The sequence below is a fragment of the Vespa crabro genome, chromosome 18, assembly GCF_910589235.1.
Source record: "Vespa crabro chromosome 18, iyVesCrab1.2, whole genome shotgun sequence".
Taxonomy (NCBI): Eukaryota; Metazoa; Arthropoda; class Insecta; order Hymenoptera; family Vespidae; genus Vespa; species Vespa crabro.
The window spans coordinates 4,768,827-4,787,133 of record NC_060972.1 but is presented as its reverse complement, the minus strand read 5'-3'; the positions used below and the strand labels follow the sequence as shown (position 1 = coordinate 4,787,133).

General features: G+C 35.3%; 4 protein-coding genes across 28 annotated transcripts in view; 1 reads left to right on the top strand and 3 right to left on the bottom strand.

Moving 5' to 3' along the window:
* The window catches only part of LOC124430442 (serine/threonine-protein kinase mig-15), a 34,236-nt gene extending 32,922 nt beyond the window's left edge, over positions 1–1,314 (bottom strand). For 5 of the 17 annotated variants that reach the window (XM_046977011.1, XM_046977013.1, XM_046977014.1 and 2 more), the window contains exon 1: positions 87–1,314. In XM_046977011.1, coding sequence (XP_046832967.1) covers positions 87–152 — 66 coding nt within the window. In that variant the 5' untranslated portion in view covers positions 153–1,314. The remainder of the gene's footprint in view (positions 1–86) is intronic. The other 12 variants (XM_046977010.1, XM_046977012.1, XM_046977025.1 and 9 more) reach the window with 6 other exon arrangements.
* A 1,133-nt stretch (positions 1,315–2,447) lies between these two features.
* Positions 2,448–11,353, bottom strand: LOC124430478 (PHD finger protein 20). 7 transcript variants are annotated; one of them, XM_046977107.1, is made up of 18 exons: positions 10,915–11,353; positions 9,700–10,204; positions 9,438–9,572; positions 9,054–9,080; positions 8,036–8,136; positions 7,798–7,883; positions 6,413–6,815; positions 6,186–6,300; positions 5,801–6,105; positions 5,706–5,717; positions 4,854–5,585; positions 4,610–4,741; positions 4,364–4,447; positions 3,782–4,067; positions 3,555–3,692; positions 3,074–3,471; positions 2,728–2,964; positions 2,448–2,657 (listed from the first exon to the last, which is right to left on the bottom strand). In XM_046977107.1, the coding sequence occupies exons 1-18, from the start codon at positions 11,252–11,254 to the stop codon at positions 2,533–2,535; spliced, it is 4,161 nt and encodes a 1,386-aa protein (XP_046833063.1). In that variant the 5' UTR covers positions 11,255–11,353; the 3' UTR covers positions 2,448–2,532. The 7 variants fall into 7 exon arrangements, with proteins under 7 accessions (XP_046833063.1, XP_046833064.1, XP_046833070.1 ...); XM_046977108.1 differs by having other exon boundaries at positions 4,854–5,582; XM_046977114.1 differs by lacking the exon at positions 10,915–11,353 and adding an exon at positions 10,435–10,593.
* A 1,324-nt stretch (positions 11,354–12,677) lies between these two features.
* Positions 12,678–13,994, top strand: LOC124430484 (60S acidic ribosomal protein P1). Its single transcript, XM_046977136.1, has 4 exons — positions 12,678–12,898; positions 13,162–13,312; positions 13,562–13,666; positions 13,894–13,994. Exons 1-4 carry the CDS (start codon positions 12,827–12,829, stop codon positions 13,905–13,907), a joined length of 342 nt encoding a protein of 113 aa, XP_046833092.1. The 5' UTR covers positions 12,678–12,826; the 3' UTR covers positions 13,908–13,994.
* On the bottom strand, positions 13,862–18,136 carry LOC124430480 (synaptotagmin-2). 3 transcript variants are annotated; one of them, XM_046977126.1, is made up of 9 exons: positions 17,744–18,134; positions 17,235–17,625; positions 16,841–17,009; positions 16,540–16,733; positions 16,239–16,429; positions 16,043–16,150; positions 15,816–15,936; positions 15,404–15,750; positions 13,862–15,326 (listed from the first exon to the last, which is right to left on the bottom strand). In XM_046977126.1, exons 3-9 carry the CDS (start codon positions 16,984–16,986, stop codon positions 15,027–15,029), a joined length of 1,407 nt encoding a protein of 468 aa, XP_046833082.1. In that variant the 5' UTR covers positions 16,987–17,009; positions 17,235–17,625; positions 17,744–18,134; the 3' UTR covers positions 13,862–15,026. The 3 variants fall into 3 exon arrangements, with proteins under 3 accessions (XP_046833082.1, XP_046833083.1, XP_046833081.1); XM_046977127.1 differs by having other exon boundaries at positions 16,841–17,004; positions 17,235–18,136; XM_046977125.1 differs by having other exon boundaries at positions 17,235–18,134.
* Positions 18,137–18,307: the final 171 nt, after the last annotated feature.

Here is an 18,307-nt window from a genome sequence, read left to right as displayed (position 1 = left end):
CGATAGTTTAGCGTCGAATAAATGCCGGTAATAGAGCGATTATCGTGGCCGCGAATCCGAGAAGAACGATATTTGTATTTACGTACCTTCAGGGCGTTCAGGTCAATGTCGTCGAGCGAGCAGTTGACGCTCGGTGCCAAATTATGCGCCATCTTGATACGCCACTTGCGCTCCCTCGCGTTATCTCTCTCGTTCGAACGCACGGAATCGGACCAGACGTGTCCCCTCTCTCTTCTCGCTTCTTATATTTCTCTCTCGCTCTTTCTTTATTCTCGCTCGCTCGCTGACTCTACTCCACCTTCCACCACCACCCCACAACCCCACCAAACCGTCGAACTTGCTCTTTCTCTCTCTCTCTCTCTCTCTCTCTCTCTCTCTTTCTTTCTCTCTGTATGTCTCTTTCTCTCTTTCTCTCTCTCGCCTCAGCACCACGAGAGTCAGACAAAAATACAAGAATTGGAGAGAAAGAGAAGAGCTCCTTCCTAATCTTCGTCCTCGGAGTCGTCGTACTTACACCGCAACGAACCGAACACAAGAGGAGAAGGAACGATCACTAATAATGGAGAGAAGAAAATTCCTTCTCTCTCCCTCTTTCTTTCTTTCTTTCTTTTCTCTCTCTCTCTCTCTCTATCGCTCGTTCTCACTCTCTCTCTCTCTCTCGCTCACTCTTCGCTCTATCTCCGTCTTTCTCCTTCTCTTTCTCAATCGTACAGAGATGGGCGTACCGGCGAACCTCGAGCAAAGACACTTTCTTCCTTCCCCTCGTAATAACTTTTTGTTTTTCACAAAAGAGAAGGAGGGAGAAGGAGAGTAAATGGGAGATTTTACTCGAGGATGGTAATCCACTGGAAGAGGACACACGCGACGACGGAGGTACAACGACGGCGGCGGCACATGACGCACACACTAAAATTCACGAAGGAGGAAGACCCCAGCGAAGGTACGAAGGAACGAGAGAAGGACGGAAACAGGCTGCCACGGTTAGACCGTGCCGCGACGCGTCTCCATCTCGCGTCTTCCTCGTCGTCGTCGTCGTCGTCGTCGTCGTCGTCGTCGTTGTTGTTGTTGTTGTTGTTCTTGTTCTTCTTCTTCGTCTCGTTTTCGGCTCGTCTTCGTTCTTGCTGCCGTAGCCGAACGAATCGTAAAAACGTACGGTCGCAGCGCTTAGCGCTGGATCACTGTATTGTCATAACGAATAAATGTAAGAGAAACGAACCGAGTCCAGCGCACACGTTCCACGGCAACGGCCGTTCCACGTCCTGTGCGACTGCCCTCTCGCTCCTTTACTCCTCCCACCACCGCTCCTCCCTACGCGCTCTCTTACTCATTCCTCACAAAGCGCATGCGCCGATTATCTCTCTCGCTCCCACTCTCCAATCCAATGTATCTATCCTTTGCTTTCTATGTCGCCCAATGTCACTTATGGCAAGATTAATACACGCGTTATTCCTTGCAACAACGACGACGACGACGACGGACAAGGACCAACTTGGCGTCTACTTTTCATTTGTATTTCATAAAATAACTTTTAAGATCAAAAAACGTGTGCGATTCGGCATCTCCGAAATGCTCGGTCGATAATAACAGAATTTGAGTCAATGAATCCTGGCGACATCTATACGATCATCCTTTTATTCGTTTATTCAGTCAGCTTCGCGAGGGAAAATACGAACGGTTCTATCGAGGCACTAAGAGATACTCGTTCGAGTCAAAGGATAATGATTATGCTAACGGAACGTATATTTACTAACAAACAAAAATGTGTTAGTTTAATATGATAATCTAAACAATAGTACAAGGAAAATATTTTTTGACTCTACTTATGTAACAATCATATAATATTTTACTTAATTATTTTCTATCTATCCATGCGTTAAGATCACATTGTTTTCTATTCAACTATGCATGTAAATATTTTGATATTTACCCTGAAAAAATATCCTGTAATTTCTTCCGATATAATAATAATACGATCGGAATGATACAATAATTGTCGTGAGAAATACGAAATTAATTCCGTAGAAATTAACATCATTAAACATAATTATATTATCGTTTATGTTATTATATTAGAATTATATTAGAAACTTAATTTGTTTCTTTTTCTTTTTCTTTTTATATTGATCTATGATCATAACAATTTACTTTTCTATTAAATATGCAAATACATAAAACGACATTAATGTATTACGTACGAATTTATGAAATTGTAGCTTAAATTGTATTTCACATCACATTTGTTCGATTCTGACACTCGGCAACGTTATATATATATATATATATATATATATATATATATATATATATATATATATATATATAGTTACTTTGTGTATATATATAGTTACATTTGTATATATATATATGTATATATATATGTATATATATATATATATATATATATATATATATATATATATATATATATATAGTTACATTTGTATATGTATTGGTTAAAGCAATTTTATTGTGCAATTACGCTTTCAACGAAAAAGTAATTCTTATGACATCATATTTGTACAAACGAATGCTTTAACATAAAGCAGCCAATTTACGAACTGTATTCAAATCTCTAAGCAACATTTGTACTGTTTGCTTCGTACGAGGTTGCACATCCGGACTAGGTATTATCTCGTCAGGATCCATGGCTTCCAAAGCTGTTAGAATATGAGAAACAATTGTGTTTTATATTCAATATAGATTCATTTTTATAAAATATTTACATACCACAAACTTGAGCTTCTATAGATACTAGTCTCGAGTCTATGTGACTCTGGAAATGTTCGATATGTTCCAGTAATCTCATTCGACATTCGGCCGAATCAATTGGTGCTTCTGGTTCTGGTATAAATGGTTGTAACGGAGTTGACAATTCCTGTCCAATTTCAGGTACATTAGTTTCACCATGAATATTATCCGCAAATAATCCAGAGATCGATCTGTTATCTTCCGAACCATTTGTATCTATCGTAACAATGAAACTATTGTAATAGAGCGATGGAATAAATAACCGTGATTAAAGAAGAGAGATGAGAAGGGAAGGGGGTGGAAAAAAAACACTGTTTCAACTTACTTATATTTTCTATTGCATTTTCAAGCTTTAACTTTTGCTTTTCGTCCGGACTTCCATTTCTTGTTAATGCGTCTAATAATATATGACCGCCGTTTGAATTTATCGTATCCTCTTTTTTACACATAACTTTCGATTCGTCCGAATTCGAACTATCTTCTTCTAAAATTTTCATTAATTCCGAATCAGAAGCTATAGATTTGTCATCGTGATCATCCTTTACCGACGTTTTCGTTTCTATTTTTACGTCGGTACGTCTAGAGGTTTCAGAACTTGTGTCGGTAGAATCCATAGGCATTTTCATTACTTCTATTATTGGAACAGGCTCCATATCAGGCTTGGGTACATCCACTTTTTCCCAATTTTTAGCCCAAAGATATAATTTCGGATGATCTTTTTTCCTAATATGTGCAAATTTACACGTTTAATAATTCATAGACATAAAGAACGAACGTAACGAAATGAATCGAGAAACTTTACTTACTGAGCTACATTAATTTTCACCCTCAGACTATGGAGAATTTGCTGCATTTGCAGTAAGGCCGCAACCAAATCGTACGAACGCTTTAATATTGCAGTTCTTTTATTAATTGCATTTTGATTCTTCGTTCGAGTAGATAAACTAAAAAAGAAATATAAATATTTCGTTAAAGTTAAAACGATAAAAAGATGTCACTAAGAATAGCTAGAGACATCATCTATATTAAATACCTTGGCAATTTGCCTTCCTTTATCCAATCTTGATCGTGATAATATTTCTTCGAAGGCCGTTCACGATAAGGGTGTCGGCATATATAACAAACATACTTTTCTGGAACGTCTTTTTCTTTTTCAATGGCATTACAGTGACCATGTTGCCAACACAAACAAAGGTCACATTGTATCATTAAACCATCTTCTTCCATATAGCCACAGGTACAATTAATTATTTCTTCTCGTCGGAGCTGCTCTACTTTTACCATTTCTCCATTGATCATCATCATAACTCCTTCGCTTTCTATAAATGAAATATTAATGTAACATAATATCCATTATTAAAACGATTTTACATAAAAATAGTTAGTCGTGTATTAATTAATTAGTAGGTAAATCATGATTAACCCCAGCCATGTATTCATTCTCAACTAATCGTTTTATAAAAACGTTCCATTTGCGCAAACTATTTTCTAAATCTGGCTCTGATATTTATACTGCCAATAAATAAAATAACAATTATAATAAAGAAAACGGAGAGGAAAGGTTGAATGGAATAATGTTGAAATAAAAAGGATGTTAAAAAAACAAACAAAATACCTTCTGCATCATTACTATTATCTCTTTTTGCAGAATCCCCTTTAAAGGGGTCGCCTTTCTCAAGGCGAGAATCATTAAGTTGACCTACGAGCAATACAAAATAATAAAATAATAATAAACGAAAATATTTCACTTAAAATAAGAAAATATGGCACACACACATATATATATATATATATATATATATATATATATATATATATATATCTCGCAACTTTGATTATATGATACAAAGGTTCAACTTACTATTCTGACTATTTTCATCGCTTTTGGAGTCAGATTTCCTGCGACTGTATCTATATATGAGAGCGGTAGGGCCTTCTGCATCTACAGCACTGTCATCTAGATCTCCATAATCGTCTACAATGTCTTGCATACCTATGTAGAAAAAGATACAAAAGATACGTCGAATTCATTCAACGACTATATAAAATATAGTATACAATAATATATTATAATAGTAATATTATAAGAATAAATGTATGCATACCATGTCGCCTTTTCCCTTTAGACGGTACATCAGAACTATATTCCGATAGTTGACGCTTTCTCTGACCTTTACCCCTTTCAATATGCATAGAATCGTCTAAAGATTTCGATCTATCCACCCTTTGTATTTCCGGTGTTACAGGTGGACGGACGGGTAATAATGTTTTAATTCCAACTTTCTCCGGTTTCTCTTCTCTTATTTTCATATCAAACAGTGTCCCTGGTGACATCGCACATGAATTTTCTTTCCTTTTTTCAACTTCCTCATCTATTTCTATACTATGACTTGAAATAGGTGACATGGTTTCTATTTTAATATCTTCTTTATGAAGTTCATTTACTTTCTCTAATTGGTCAACTTCATCTTCTCGTTCCTCGAACGTTGGTAACGATACGGATGGGGAAGAAGGCTGTACAAAATTTAATCTTAATTGCGACGTGGGCACTGGTGATCTTTCTTGAGCCTTCTTTTTCCCAAATTTATGAATTTTTTCCAATAAAGGAGTTGATTTCTTTGGAATAATGTCGTCAATAGACTCCCCGATCGTTCTTGCATATGCCAAATCTGCAACATTTGGTGTGGATCCCAAAAATTTCGAATATTCAGGATGATAATGTTTTATGTGCATTTGCAAAAGATTTTCTTTCCGAAAAGTTTTATTACATCCTTGTTTAGGACATTTATAAGCACTATCTTCCATCTCCACTCGAAGACCGCCGATGAAAACGGCTGCTTAAAAATAAATTTATCAAATAAATATCAGATCAATTTTAATTATTTAATAATATAATTGTTAATACTGAGATAATCCCTTCTTTTAAGTATATATACCATCAAAACATATATACTTACAATAAATCATTCCTAATGTACGTTTGAAACACCAACAGAAAATAAAAGATATATATTCTTTATTTTTATGCGTTGCAATGAGAAAAATATCTTACCGCCGTTGTTAACAGAAGTTCCAGTAGTTCCTGCGGATGCAACTGGTGTATTAACGGGCGTCGTGTTAATTGACATAAGTAATGTAGTTTCATTAGAAGTTGGCGTTTTTACTTTAGGCAACAACGTTTTTATCTTCTTTGGTATTTCTGGCGTAGGAACATCTTGCTTTAACTTTTGTCCGTGATTCTTTTTCTTACGGTGAATACAAAAGTCAAATTTCTCCGGATCAAAGTCAAACTGTCCTTGGCTTTCCATAAACGTCCTAATATCGTTCCTTGATCTAAATTTCTTTCCGCTCGATTTACTAAAACAATACTTCGTATGAAATAATGTTGCAATTAGAGAATCCAAATATGCATTTAATTTATTTAATCCTCTACTTACTGTATAAATAAAACATCCCATTTTCCTGCAGACGTGCCAGCTTTTCTTTGAGTAAAATGCTTCTGCCAGCCCGGTGGTAATCTTTTATCAGGTACAATAATAGAACGGCGTGGCCCTATAGAGCACAATTTTATATTAATAAATTGTTAATAATAAATTTTTATATTAATAAATTGTTATAAATTTATATGTAATTCAGAAAAAAAAAAAAAAAAAAATTTGTTTACCATCGTTGCCATCTACAATGTAAGATTCAATTCCTTGCGGTTCACCATCAACCCATGCTGGACCAACATATTCTTCTTGCTCCGTGTCAGATTTATGCGTTTCTTTTTTGGCCTTTTTCGGTAATGATTTCGTTTTAGGCACATTTGCATTAAATCCTTTTAATAAATCAGTACCAGGATCATAGCAGGGCCCAAATAGGGTACCATCCAAATCGATCTTAGGTTCTGGGAAACTTTCTACGTTATTTCGAACAACGGATTCTTCTTTCTTTACTGTTTTATCACTTTCATTTTTGGAACGTTTCCTAGAATGAGTATGGAAAAGCTCCATAACTGTATGCTTTCTTTTCTTGTCCCTCCTCTCTTGTTTACTTCCTATGTATCCGTCTTCTTTAACTGCTTGCTATACAATCGTAATATTAAAATAGACTTTATTTTTGTAAATTCTCAATCATCAGTAGTCAAATCCGCAACAACACTTACATACAAGATTACTGTTCTAATTATCCCTAATGAACTTTTAACCTCAAATCAAAAGTTTATTAGCTGAATTATTTTTAAAAATTTGTCATTCCTAATTCCTATTATTAATTTAAACGTCACTAATTATCAATTTGACAAGTAGAATCAAGAGGAAAGTATACAAATATGCATTTGACCATATGCTATGATAATTTTGAAAAATTCTTTGTCCAAATAAAAATTGCGACTAAATAAATATAAAATATTCCCTTGAATATTGTTATTGTTTATATCGACTAATACTTGCAATTATTTATTCTTTTCGATATAACTGTAAGAACATATATACTTGCAGACATATGGCAGCCATAGTACCAAACAATAAAAATGTCTTGACAAAAAATATTTCTTCAATAATATACTTTCGCGATTAGAGAACAATGAATAAAACTATGAATTAATAATTATGAATCTTGAAAACTTGGGGGGAAGAGGGAGTGGGGGGGGGGGGAGGGGGGAAAGAACGAAGAAAGGAGAGAAAAAAAAGGAAAAATAAAAGGGGAAAAAAAAGGAAGAAGAAAAAGAAGATCCTTAGCCAGTATGTTTTCTATAAATATGCTACATAAAGGTAACACTATATCGGCCAAAACAAAGTCTAAAATTGAGTAATTTTGATCTGAAAATTTATACGTAATATTCCATGAATTAAGATAAAAATAATAAAAGAACCATGAGAATAAAGAAATACCATCGAAATTTCTATATTCTTAAGGAAAATGTAATCACATTGAAAATAAAGACTTCCTTTACGTTACGTCATCAATTTAGAGATACATCTGTCAAAATCATAAAAGAAAACTGACTTATGAAAAAATTATGGATTCGCGTAGAAATAACAACATAACCTCAATATTTATTCATACCGTTTCGGGCGGAGTGGCAATTTTAGTCATCTTCGAGGATCTGACAATCTTTGCATATCCATCATCAAAGAGCACATCATACCTGTCTGCGAAAATATGTCACTTATAATTATAAAATAGATGGTATATTATAAATTTAAAAAAAAATGTCCTTCCCAGAGTGAAAACGTCAAACGGACAATGGGAGGACACAGTCGATCTCTGTCTTTCTCACGGTGATTAAGGTTAGGTCGCTTACCATTCCCTAAGACGGCGTTTACTTTAGCGGGATATTTTCTGCCATCCGCCCACGTAGCTAAGATCCTTTCTCCGACCGAGAACTCTTTCATATTCGTCTCCCTGGGGGTGTCAAATTGACATATTACCTTCCGCGTAAAAAAAACACAAAGAGGATAATAATTTCTCGCGACATCGTCAATTTTCTCGTGCAGCTTCTTGACAGGATTTTATTTAAAGTGCAGCATTTTGTTTTCTAATGTCAAACTAAATTAATCTTTGATAAAAGCAACATGTAGAGATATCGTTTGTTTTTTGTTTTCTGACATAAAGTCTGAATGAAAAATGTTATTACATCTGTCACCGCACAAATTCAAACATTAGAAATAAATTTGTAGATGAGAGCAAAAATTACAAAGATATTGTACATAAATAAGAAAAAGAAAGTACTGTGCTATATAAGCATGAATTGTCGGTTATATGTATATATTTAAACAATTTATTCACTTTGCAAATAATGTTGTTTACGATGTATCGGAAAAAAGAAAAGCTAAATATCAATACCTCAAGTGATAAGTTTGGAAGAATTTATTTTTATCATATTTACACGCAAGCACTTTGTTATCATACCTTTGACTTTAAACAAACAACATTCGCTATCAGTGTAAGTAATAAATTATTTTATTTATACGTTCTATAATTAATAAACGCTATACACATTCTTCATTATCCTCAAGGATAATCAGCCAACAAAACTACTAAAAATTCTATAATCTACGAACGATGACATATAGAACACATCTGGATGCATTCTTTTAGGAAGAGACATTTAAGAGCATGGTCGGTCAGCAGAATGAGTTTTAGAAGAAATATGTATGTACATAAAGCTATGAAAAAGAATATTTGACAGAAAGAGAAACGGAAGATTCTACAGATCTACAAAATTAGGATACCATAGGAATGTTCAATTATGATCTAGAAACAATGAGAATTACTAAAAATTTTATTATCTATCCTCTAATAACGCAATATCCACTTACGAAGATGGCTGCACCCAAGATTGTTCGCTTTAAAGAAAAACACAGAAGACAGATTATAAAACTGTCATAAAATTTCGTAAACGTCTACTATTAATTTCAATAATGGAATATTACACGGTAATTTAAAAGTTAAGTTAATTCGTGATTCGGGATGAATGAATTTGTTGCTATTACAGGTCTCATGATTGATTTTAAGATTATTTCAAAAAGATTAACAATTGTTAAGAGATGTAAAATACAAAAATATAGAAGGATGTCATATATGTCATGAAATCTGTATTGCAAGCATTTGGAAGGTGATCACAAATAGCGAGTTTCACACACATTGCTTTTACCTGTAAAGAGGAAATTTAAAATCTTCGAGTATAAATAATATTTACTTACTTTGTTTCTGTTTGCAATACACGTAGTCTCGAACTATCCATTGGTATCCACTCATCAAATCTTGCACTCCACTTATGAAAATGTATCAATACTTCTCTCTCTACCCAATCTGTTTCCACTACTTTAGCAGAATACCTGCCAAAAGTATTAACAATTAATCTATTTTCCTTCACGCATAATGTAATTTCTTACATCTCTCGATCACGATATGATCACGCAATATAAAACACTATAGAAATTCTTTTTCGATACCAATACACACCACTTTTCGTTGAAGTCCTTTGCTTCCAATTTGGCACCAGGGAAGAATTTTAAACTATCACGATTTAACGTTTTGCTTTTCACATTGTTTCCCTTGTCAAATTCTTTCTCATTTGCTTTTTTAAAGCCATTTACTTCTGTTTTCGGATTTACATCTTTGGAAACATGTTGCACCTTTTTCTCAGATTCAACTATACCCGACTGAATCGCCATATTGTTTGCTTTTATTTCTGTGCCATTAAGAGTTCCTTCTTTCATAATACTCGAATTCCTTCCCGCAGATAGCTTGCATCTCTGGTCCATTAAATCAGACGTCTCCAATAAATTAATCGAATCGGCAGATGATTCTGGTCTGGAATAACAGGTTTCGCCGCAACTGTCAGACTTTGGAGTTCTATCTTCGGATATTAAAGGAGAATGTCTCATATTTAAAATTTCCGCATTAATTAAATCCAGATCTTCTTGCGCATAAGAAGTAGAGGTCTTTACTGACATGATTACTGGATCTAAAAACCAATACATAAACATACTTATAATAAACGTCAACAAATGTAAAATCTGAGGAGCGAGTAATGATCGATTATTAAAGAAATATTTAGGATTTAACGATTGTACGTTTAAAGCAAGAAAATATCAAAAGAATATCCCTAAAAGTTTTCTTTGTTTCAATTATGCATGAGTAATAATAAGTTCGAAGGTTTCTCATATCATCGATTTATATTCATCGAAAGAAGACCATATTCTATTTCAGTAAGGAAAAACGCATAGCGAAGATACGCGTTTCTTCAAAGAAATCCATGAATTTGTGCGCCTCTCGCTGTGGATGATATCGCGTAGTAGACGCGAGAAACACAGGAAATATCTCGGAGAAGAGAGTAGAGGCGAGACACGGAGGGAGAGGAGACTTCGAAACCACTAGTGTTACGAGCCAGAGAGGGGGACGAAGAAAGGGAGGGGAGAGGACGCGAGGCGAGGGGACGATGGAGGGAGGCGGAGGCGGAGGGCGAAGAGAAGGAAGAGGATGAGAGGAGGAGACGAGTAAGTGGCGGAGCAAGAGAGAGAGAGAGAGAGAGAGAGAGAGAGAGAGAAAAAGAACGCCTCTATCTCCTTTTCGTTTCTTTTTACAGCTGACAGCGGACCGTCCTCTAGAGTCTCTCTACTCTCTGGTAGGTAGAAAGGAAGAAAAAAACGTAGGTTGAAATAGATCGAAAGATACCTGGATGGTTGTCATAGTTCGCAAAGACCGAGGGAACGCTGCCTTTCTTCAATGCTAGCTTGTTAGTTTTATTGGCGGCTTCGTAGTCGGCACGTTTAAAATGTCTGTGGCAGACGACTTGACCGGGCGTCGGCTTGAATCTCGTCTCGAAACCACCGCTCGTCAACCACCTGCCTCTAAGTACAGCGTCCTTCGGAAATTTATGAAGCGGCAGACCCTTGGTGCGTGCCTCCTGAACGTCGATCTTGCAGTTGGGCACGCAACATTTGCGCGCCATTCTCATCGCCCCCGCAGGCGGTACCCCCTTAGCACGCGAGCGCGCTATACGCCGCCGCTTCATTTACGCCGGTACTACATAGCAACGACCGCCCGAGAGAAACATTCGCCGAACAGGCGCACCTCGGCACCGCCGCACCACCACCACCACCACATCCACCACCACCACCACCTCCTCCTCCTCCTCCACCACCACCTCCTCCTCCTCCTCCTCCTCCTCCTCCTCCTCCTCCTTAACCCTTATCCTTTATTCTCCTTCTATCCAATGTATATTAACGTCCTCGTCGTGGTCGTCGCCGTCGACGACTACCTTGCGTTCCGCTAAGCTTACAAAAAGCTCGAAGCGCCTCACGGACGCGCGCGCCCTTTGCGTCTCGCGAAATACTCGAACGATACTTGCGAGATCTACGACGTCCGCAAAACTACTGAACACGCTCGACGAATCCTTTTTCTATTGGACGTATGATTCACTAGTAATCGATTACCTTACTTGCGTCTTGCGCAATTCGATTTTCGATAGTTACTCTAGCCATTCTACTACGCCTAATATTCACTAATCTTATTCCCATTTACGTTATATGTATTTCTTTTATCTTTCATTATTATTACAATGTTCTTCGGATTATTTAATTGTCTATCATTTGCTTGTTAGAACGATTACGTGCACTCGAGAAATCTTTGATATTTGTTATCGATCGACCTTCCTGGCGATATAAGAAACATATCGATAAACCGAAACTGGTCAAATTTCGACCAATGAATGCAAGTAGCGACATCCTTTTAGATTCTCTGTGTTTCAAATATGTCGTAAATACGTACTTTCGTTTATCTTCGTTTTATATATATGTTATTTTACATAACCAATAACCATGTAATTTGATCAATTAAATTATTAGTGTCAAAAATCTTCACACACGTGTACATTTCTAATGAATAATTTTTATGTAAGTGCCAATGTAAGTACATTGGTAATGACACGTACTAGTTTAATATTGATTACGTCATTCGAGAGACTGAAATTTCTAGTAAACTTGCGCAATACTTGTACACGTACGGATTTAATATGTAAAGGCATAAAGATTAATATATTGAAGATACATCGCACATAACGGATGTTATTTTAATAACGAATAGTTGCACATTTGATCATTTTCAAATGAAACGTATCGATCAGAGATAGATAAATACCAAGAACATATCTTGTTAATATTTCTTTTGCAATGTCCTCTGCATCGATTCCTTCTTATATCATTAAATATTTGTTTTTGTAAAAAATTATTTATAACAGTATCAAATATATTACGTTTCTTTAATCAAGTCTGTTATATATATATATATATATATATATATATATATATATGTGGTTAAGGTGGTATCTCACCAGACCAGATTTTTCGGTCCAACCAATCAGAGCTAACTACGACGTTAACATTCTCCAAATGTAGCTTAATGAAGAATTCTGCTTGAGCGTATTCCGTTTCACGTCACGTGACATCCGTTGCGCGCTAACTCCTTCCTGTTGGATTCGACCGAACCTTTGTGCTTGTTCTCTCTGACGGAGCTAAGGCCATATCGGCGACTTGCACCATTATTAAGATCCATCGACGTTCAATAAAAAAAAATATAAATAGTAAAAATGACTACCAAAGCCGAGCTTGCTTGCGTTTATTCTGCTCTTATTCTCGTTGACGATGACATCGCCGTAACGGTAAGAAAATTTCACGTGTATTACTACGCTTGCCGATTCGTCTCATGCATTCGTATCATTATATCCAATGGTCTAAATTAAGTTTTCTTTTTTTGTTTCATCGTTATGAAACAAAATTTTGGTCTTCTTTTTTTTCTCTCTCTCTCTCTCTCCCCCCTTTCCAATTCATACACTGAAAGTGTAAAGGTTATTTGAAATATGGAAAATACAAAACATAATGTGAAAACTAAACAACAATTATACGCTACGTGGAAATATTGCAGGGTGAGAAAATACAGACAATTTTAAAGGCTGCCAATGTGGATGTGGAATCTTATTGGCCTGGACTTTTCGCAAAGGCTTTGGAGGGTATAAATGTGAAGGATCTTATCACTAAAATTGGGTCTGGCGTTGGTGCTGCACCTGCTGCCGGTGGTAAGTATCATTGATATTATGTATAAGAATATTTTTCATTTTTTAATCTTGTCCTCTTCATCCACCTTTCTAACTAAATTTACATATTAGAATGGTTAGCATATGAGGATATATAAAATGAGAAAGGAATTCTTGAGTCTTATGTTGTTGTATACATTGGCTTAAATTCTTTTAGCGACAATTATAATAAATACGATCAAATAGTTTTTCTATGATCTTCTCCATGTTGAAAACTTTTTCTTGTTTTAGTCACTGCTGCTGCAGCTGCACCAGCCAGTACGGAAGCTGCCCCAGCTAAAGAAGAAAAGAAGAAGGAAGAACCAGAAGAAGAATCGGATGAGGACATGGGTTTTGGTAAGTTGACACAAAGTTTATAAAATCTCACTATATGATAATTAAAGAAACTTATCTAATATTTATTCTAATCCATGTAATAGTATTCAATGATTATTCGATCATGTATTAGCTACTGATGGTATATGTGAAGATAATACATTTAAATGAGATAGTCTTTACATTTCAATGTTTTTATAAAAATTGAAGCATAAATTTTATACTAATTATATTTTATTCATTTACAGGATTGTTCGATTAAACTCAGGGATCGCATTATGTTGGTCCATTCCTCTTTTATGTACAGTTATATTGTACAGTGAATAAAACATTTTAAAAATTAAAAATATTAAAAGTATTTGTACTTTTTGTCACATCAGAGGAAGCATAAGTAATAAATGGTAAGCACAATTTTACAATTTGTATGAATATCTTGACATAATACTATGGGTACATCAAAAATCTAATGTGACACAACCTTTACGTATCAGGCATGATGTTATTTTTATAGTAACTTAGTCGTGGCGAATATGCGTTTACGCCAAAGTACGTGTGGATATATTTATCTAAAACACGTATTTTTATAGTAAGCCAATAATATTTGAAAACATTTCAGACTTCGTCACTTCGTGAAAAGTTAGATAATTTATTCCGTATATTTCACTTTTCAGTATGATATACATTTTTTATAGACTTTTGATTTTGCTACTATGAGACACTTATTGGACTTTTCATTGTTGAAAGAGCCTGCTTTCATTGACATTGAAAATATCTTGCAATTCTCATAAACAGAAACTAATATTAAAAGTACATCGTATGAACTACAATTACAATCGGCCACATATAGAAAGAATATCCATATACCACTATAGAAGTTTCAGTCTATCGATAGATCCAACAATTACATCTATGAGATCAGCATTCATGCAGTTGATTCAGATAATATATCACAATTGCATGGGATTCGTAGTCCTTCGATTTAGATCATTCGCACGACATTTTATCAGCAAAACTGTGCGTTATGATATTGTAATATTGTTGATATATAACTTGGGGGGGGAAAAAAAGATATTTTAAATAAAACTCTTAAAATAATCTATATCAAGGCAATCGTATTTAGCGACTTCAGTATATTTTTAATCTATGGATATTATCGAAAATAATTCTCTGTAACGACGAATATATGTCTTTCAATTAATATTCGAAAATATTCATATTCATTTCTATTGCGAACTTACGTTTATATTTAATGAAAAATAGATAGTACGCAATTTAATTCATTATAAATCTTTTCGTTTCAAGTTCAAGTACTTTTTACTAGACAGAACAAGAAATAAGCCCGAAGACTTATGATCATTGATCTGCAAGTTATATTTGATGCTTAATCTTTATATTCATCGGTACAATGAACTTCCGGCTCGGACAATGGTAACCATTGTGCAGAGGCACCCTTCCCTGACAATACACGATGGAAGAGTTCCTTTTGACATTTGCTGGAAACTTCGCATTTTGCAATTAACTCACCGTTAGCACGCAATATAGAAAACTCTAATGCACACTTCGAAAACACTTCGTTAGGAACATCAAAGCTAAGAATATCATTCCACACTGGACTTGTCGCTTCCCGCTTTATACTGGACTTCTTCTTTTTGAGACTTTTCCCATCTTGCATAAGTATAACCTAAATGGATCGTGATAAGGTGAAATCTTTTTAAAACTGTTACCTTTTTCTTTTTCTTTTTTTTCTTTTTCACCTACCTTTACATATGGATTGCAACTTGATGAATCGTCGGGTATAGGTAGATTCTTGGCCCTGACAACTATGACCGTCAATTTCTCCGCTAATGGTTGATATGAAAGAGACACCATCAATTCTCCCAAAGGTGGGGCTCTAAAGCCACCCTCAGCTCCGTAACGCAATATCGGTACTCTAACGGTTTGTAGCGTTAGACCAAGAATATCCATTAACGTAGATAAATGGAATTGTGCATAACCCAAGCCACGATGTCTAGAGAAAGCATCGAAATCGTATAATAGAACTTCTAGAGTTCTATCGCTCAAGGACGATTCTGGATTTACTTCAAATACAAAGTCCTCGTCGAAAACTGTTGGAAAGGTGCGTCATTAAATAATATTGCGTTCATGAGTATCATTCTCTGATCGGCTTTACCTGGATTTAAAGTACGTCTATGTATTCTCGTTTGCCAGACATTACTTCGATCAGGTAACAGGCGTATTTTAGCATAAGGATCGGCTGTTCCACTGAGTTCACGTGCACGTAAATTACGAGCCTTACAAAAAGAGAACAATCAATGTTTCTTCACAAAGATGGGATGATAGATGTTAATAAGTAGTCTTATCTATTGACGAGAATCGATCATATATAATGTTAAATACCTCTAAAAGGCGTACTGTGAGAATACCAGCAAACGCATCATGAATCAATCCTATTTCTAAATCGCCTCTAAATTCGTCAGTTGAACACGTCGACGAGGAAGAAGAAAGCTACGAATCAATGAATCAAAAAAAGCACAATACATGCGTACGTACGTATGGTACATAAAGGATATTTATTAGAATAACTTTTGTATACCTTGTTCCGTGGTTCTGACTCGATTTCAAGACTATTCAGTCTCGAATGAGAACTATCTAAGCTTCTAGGAGGATGTTTAACGATTACCATTCGCTTCTCCGATGCTACGACCGTACCTTCGGGTAAAGGTGGTGCGAGAGGACTCAACGGTGACGTTGGAACGTCGTCGGATTCGGATAGATGATGTCGGACTATGAAAAAACATTGATCGAGGATAAAATGAATGAATCGTTTTGATAAAATCAGTTGAATCGATAGAAAAACAGGGTATACTTTCTTCATGAATGGTATATTCACTCACTTTTCCTTGGGGAATCACTCGCAATACTATCGAATACGTGATCCGATTGCCATTCTTCGTCATCGGAACGGCTAGCACTGTGTTTCGGAGTTCTACTATCACGACCAAGAGATACGCTCGATCCTAATCCAACTAGAACGTCCTTCGAAGATCTCGCAGCTTCTTCAGCTCGATTCAATAAATCTTTCTCGAACCTGAAATAAACGATAGGACGTTAGAGATAAGGTTACAATTTTGGGAAAATCAAATGATGCTGTGCACATGTAGCACCTGATAGATAGTGTTAAAAGATAGAACAGACCAATTAAGAGGACCGACGCCCGAAGCAAGCAAGGGTAATCTTCGACGTCGTGTACAGATCGTATAAACGATTACTGCTGATATTGCTCCAGTAGCAGCTCCAACGGTTCCTAAAACGGCAACCACTCCGGCTCCGTGAACGTCCATATTAATTCGATCTTGTATCTATCCTAAATTAAATAATTTCATTGGAGCTCGCGTAATAAGCTAAGACAACAATGGGCGATTGAACTCAAAGTTTTCGCCTCGTATGAAAATTTCATAGTCATTTGTATTTTGATCAAAGTTTTTGCTTTTTTTTTTTTTTCATAGAGAATGACAACGTCGAAATTAGTTATAGAAATTATTAATCTAGTGGGGGAAAAAGCGTTGCTTGAAACATTGTCTCGACTCACCGTATATCATTTGCCTTACATTATTCTTATATATATAGTTGATTAAACGTTTGATCTGACCGTTCTGATCTACGTCCACTAATACAAGACATATGGTGCCGGTAAGGCGTCCTGTAGCCTTGAAACATATACGATAGGACGTACGTATTGCTTAAGGAAAAAAGCACTGATTTTATCTCGTTCTATACTTTTCTCGCGCACACATACAATACGCTGCCGGCGAAAAATAATGGGAAAAGCTGCAAACGTTATAGAGACGTCGCATTGCTCACTTGCCCAGGCGGATCGATATCCGAGTAGGTAAGAATTCTTACTCCTAATCACTGGATCAAGTGGCCGCCCTTTTTCGAATTACCCTCTCTCTCTCTCTCGCTCTCTCTATTATACGTATCTACAAAATAATGACGCCGAGTAAGGTTCTTTTTTTCCGATTTGTTTTTTTTTTTTTTTTTTTTTTTTATAAAAGTTTATTTCACATCGTGCACGATAAGATCCTCCAACGATCGTACCTATTCAACAATTGATCCCATGATTTTAATCTTACCAAAAAACCTCTGTGTACGTGCATTCAAGACGTAATAAAGGTCACTACATGGAATATTTCACGCGCATGATCCTTAGCAATATATATTGAAAACGCGTGCTTATCGGTTTTGGATTTCAATTACATGATAATTTCATTTTAAACTTCAATTTAACTTCGATAATATCAAATTTCATTCACATTGTGAAAAGTATATTTCTACGTAGATAGATAGATATATTTTTAAAATATGTTTTAATCATATTTCTACGGGGATTTGTATTGTAAATATTATTTATAACGTAAATTTTTTATGTAATAGTATTGACAATAGTCAGGAGTTCAATTCGCGACAAAATTTAAAATTCCCATCTTTCGACTTCGATTAAGTTTGATCGATATAATTGAATTCTAATCGATATATTGAAAATTGTAAAATACTAATAATAATTTAATAACATTACAATTAGATTAATGATCTAATAATGAATAATATCTATATCCTATTGGTCATACTCATTATTGACAAATATTTTATCGTTAAATATTA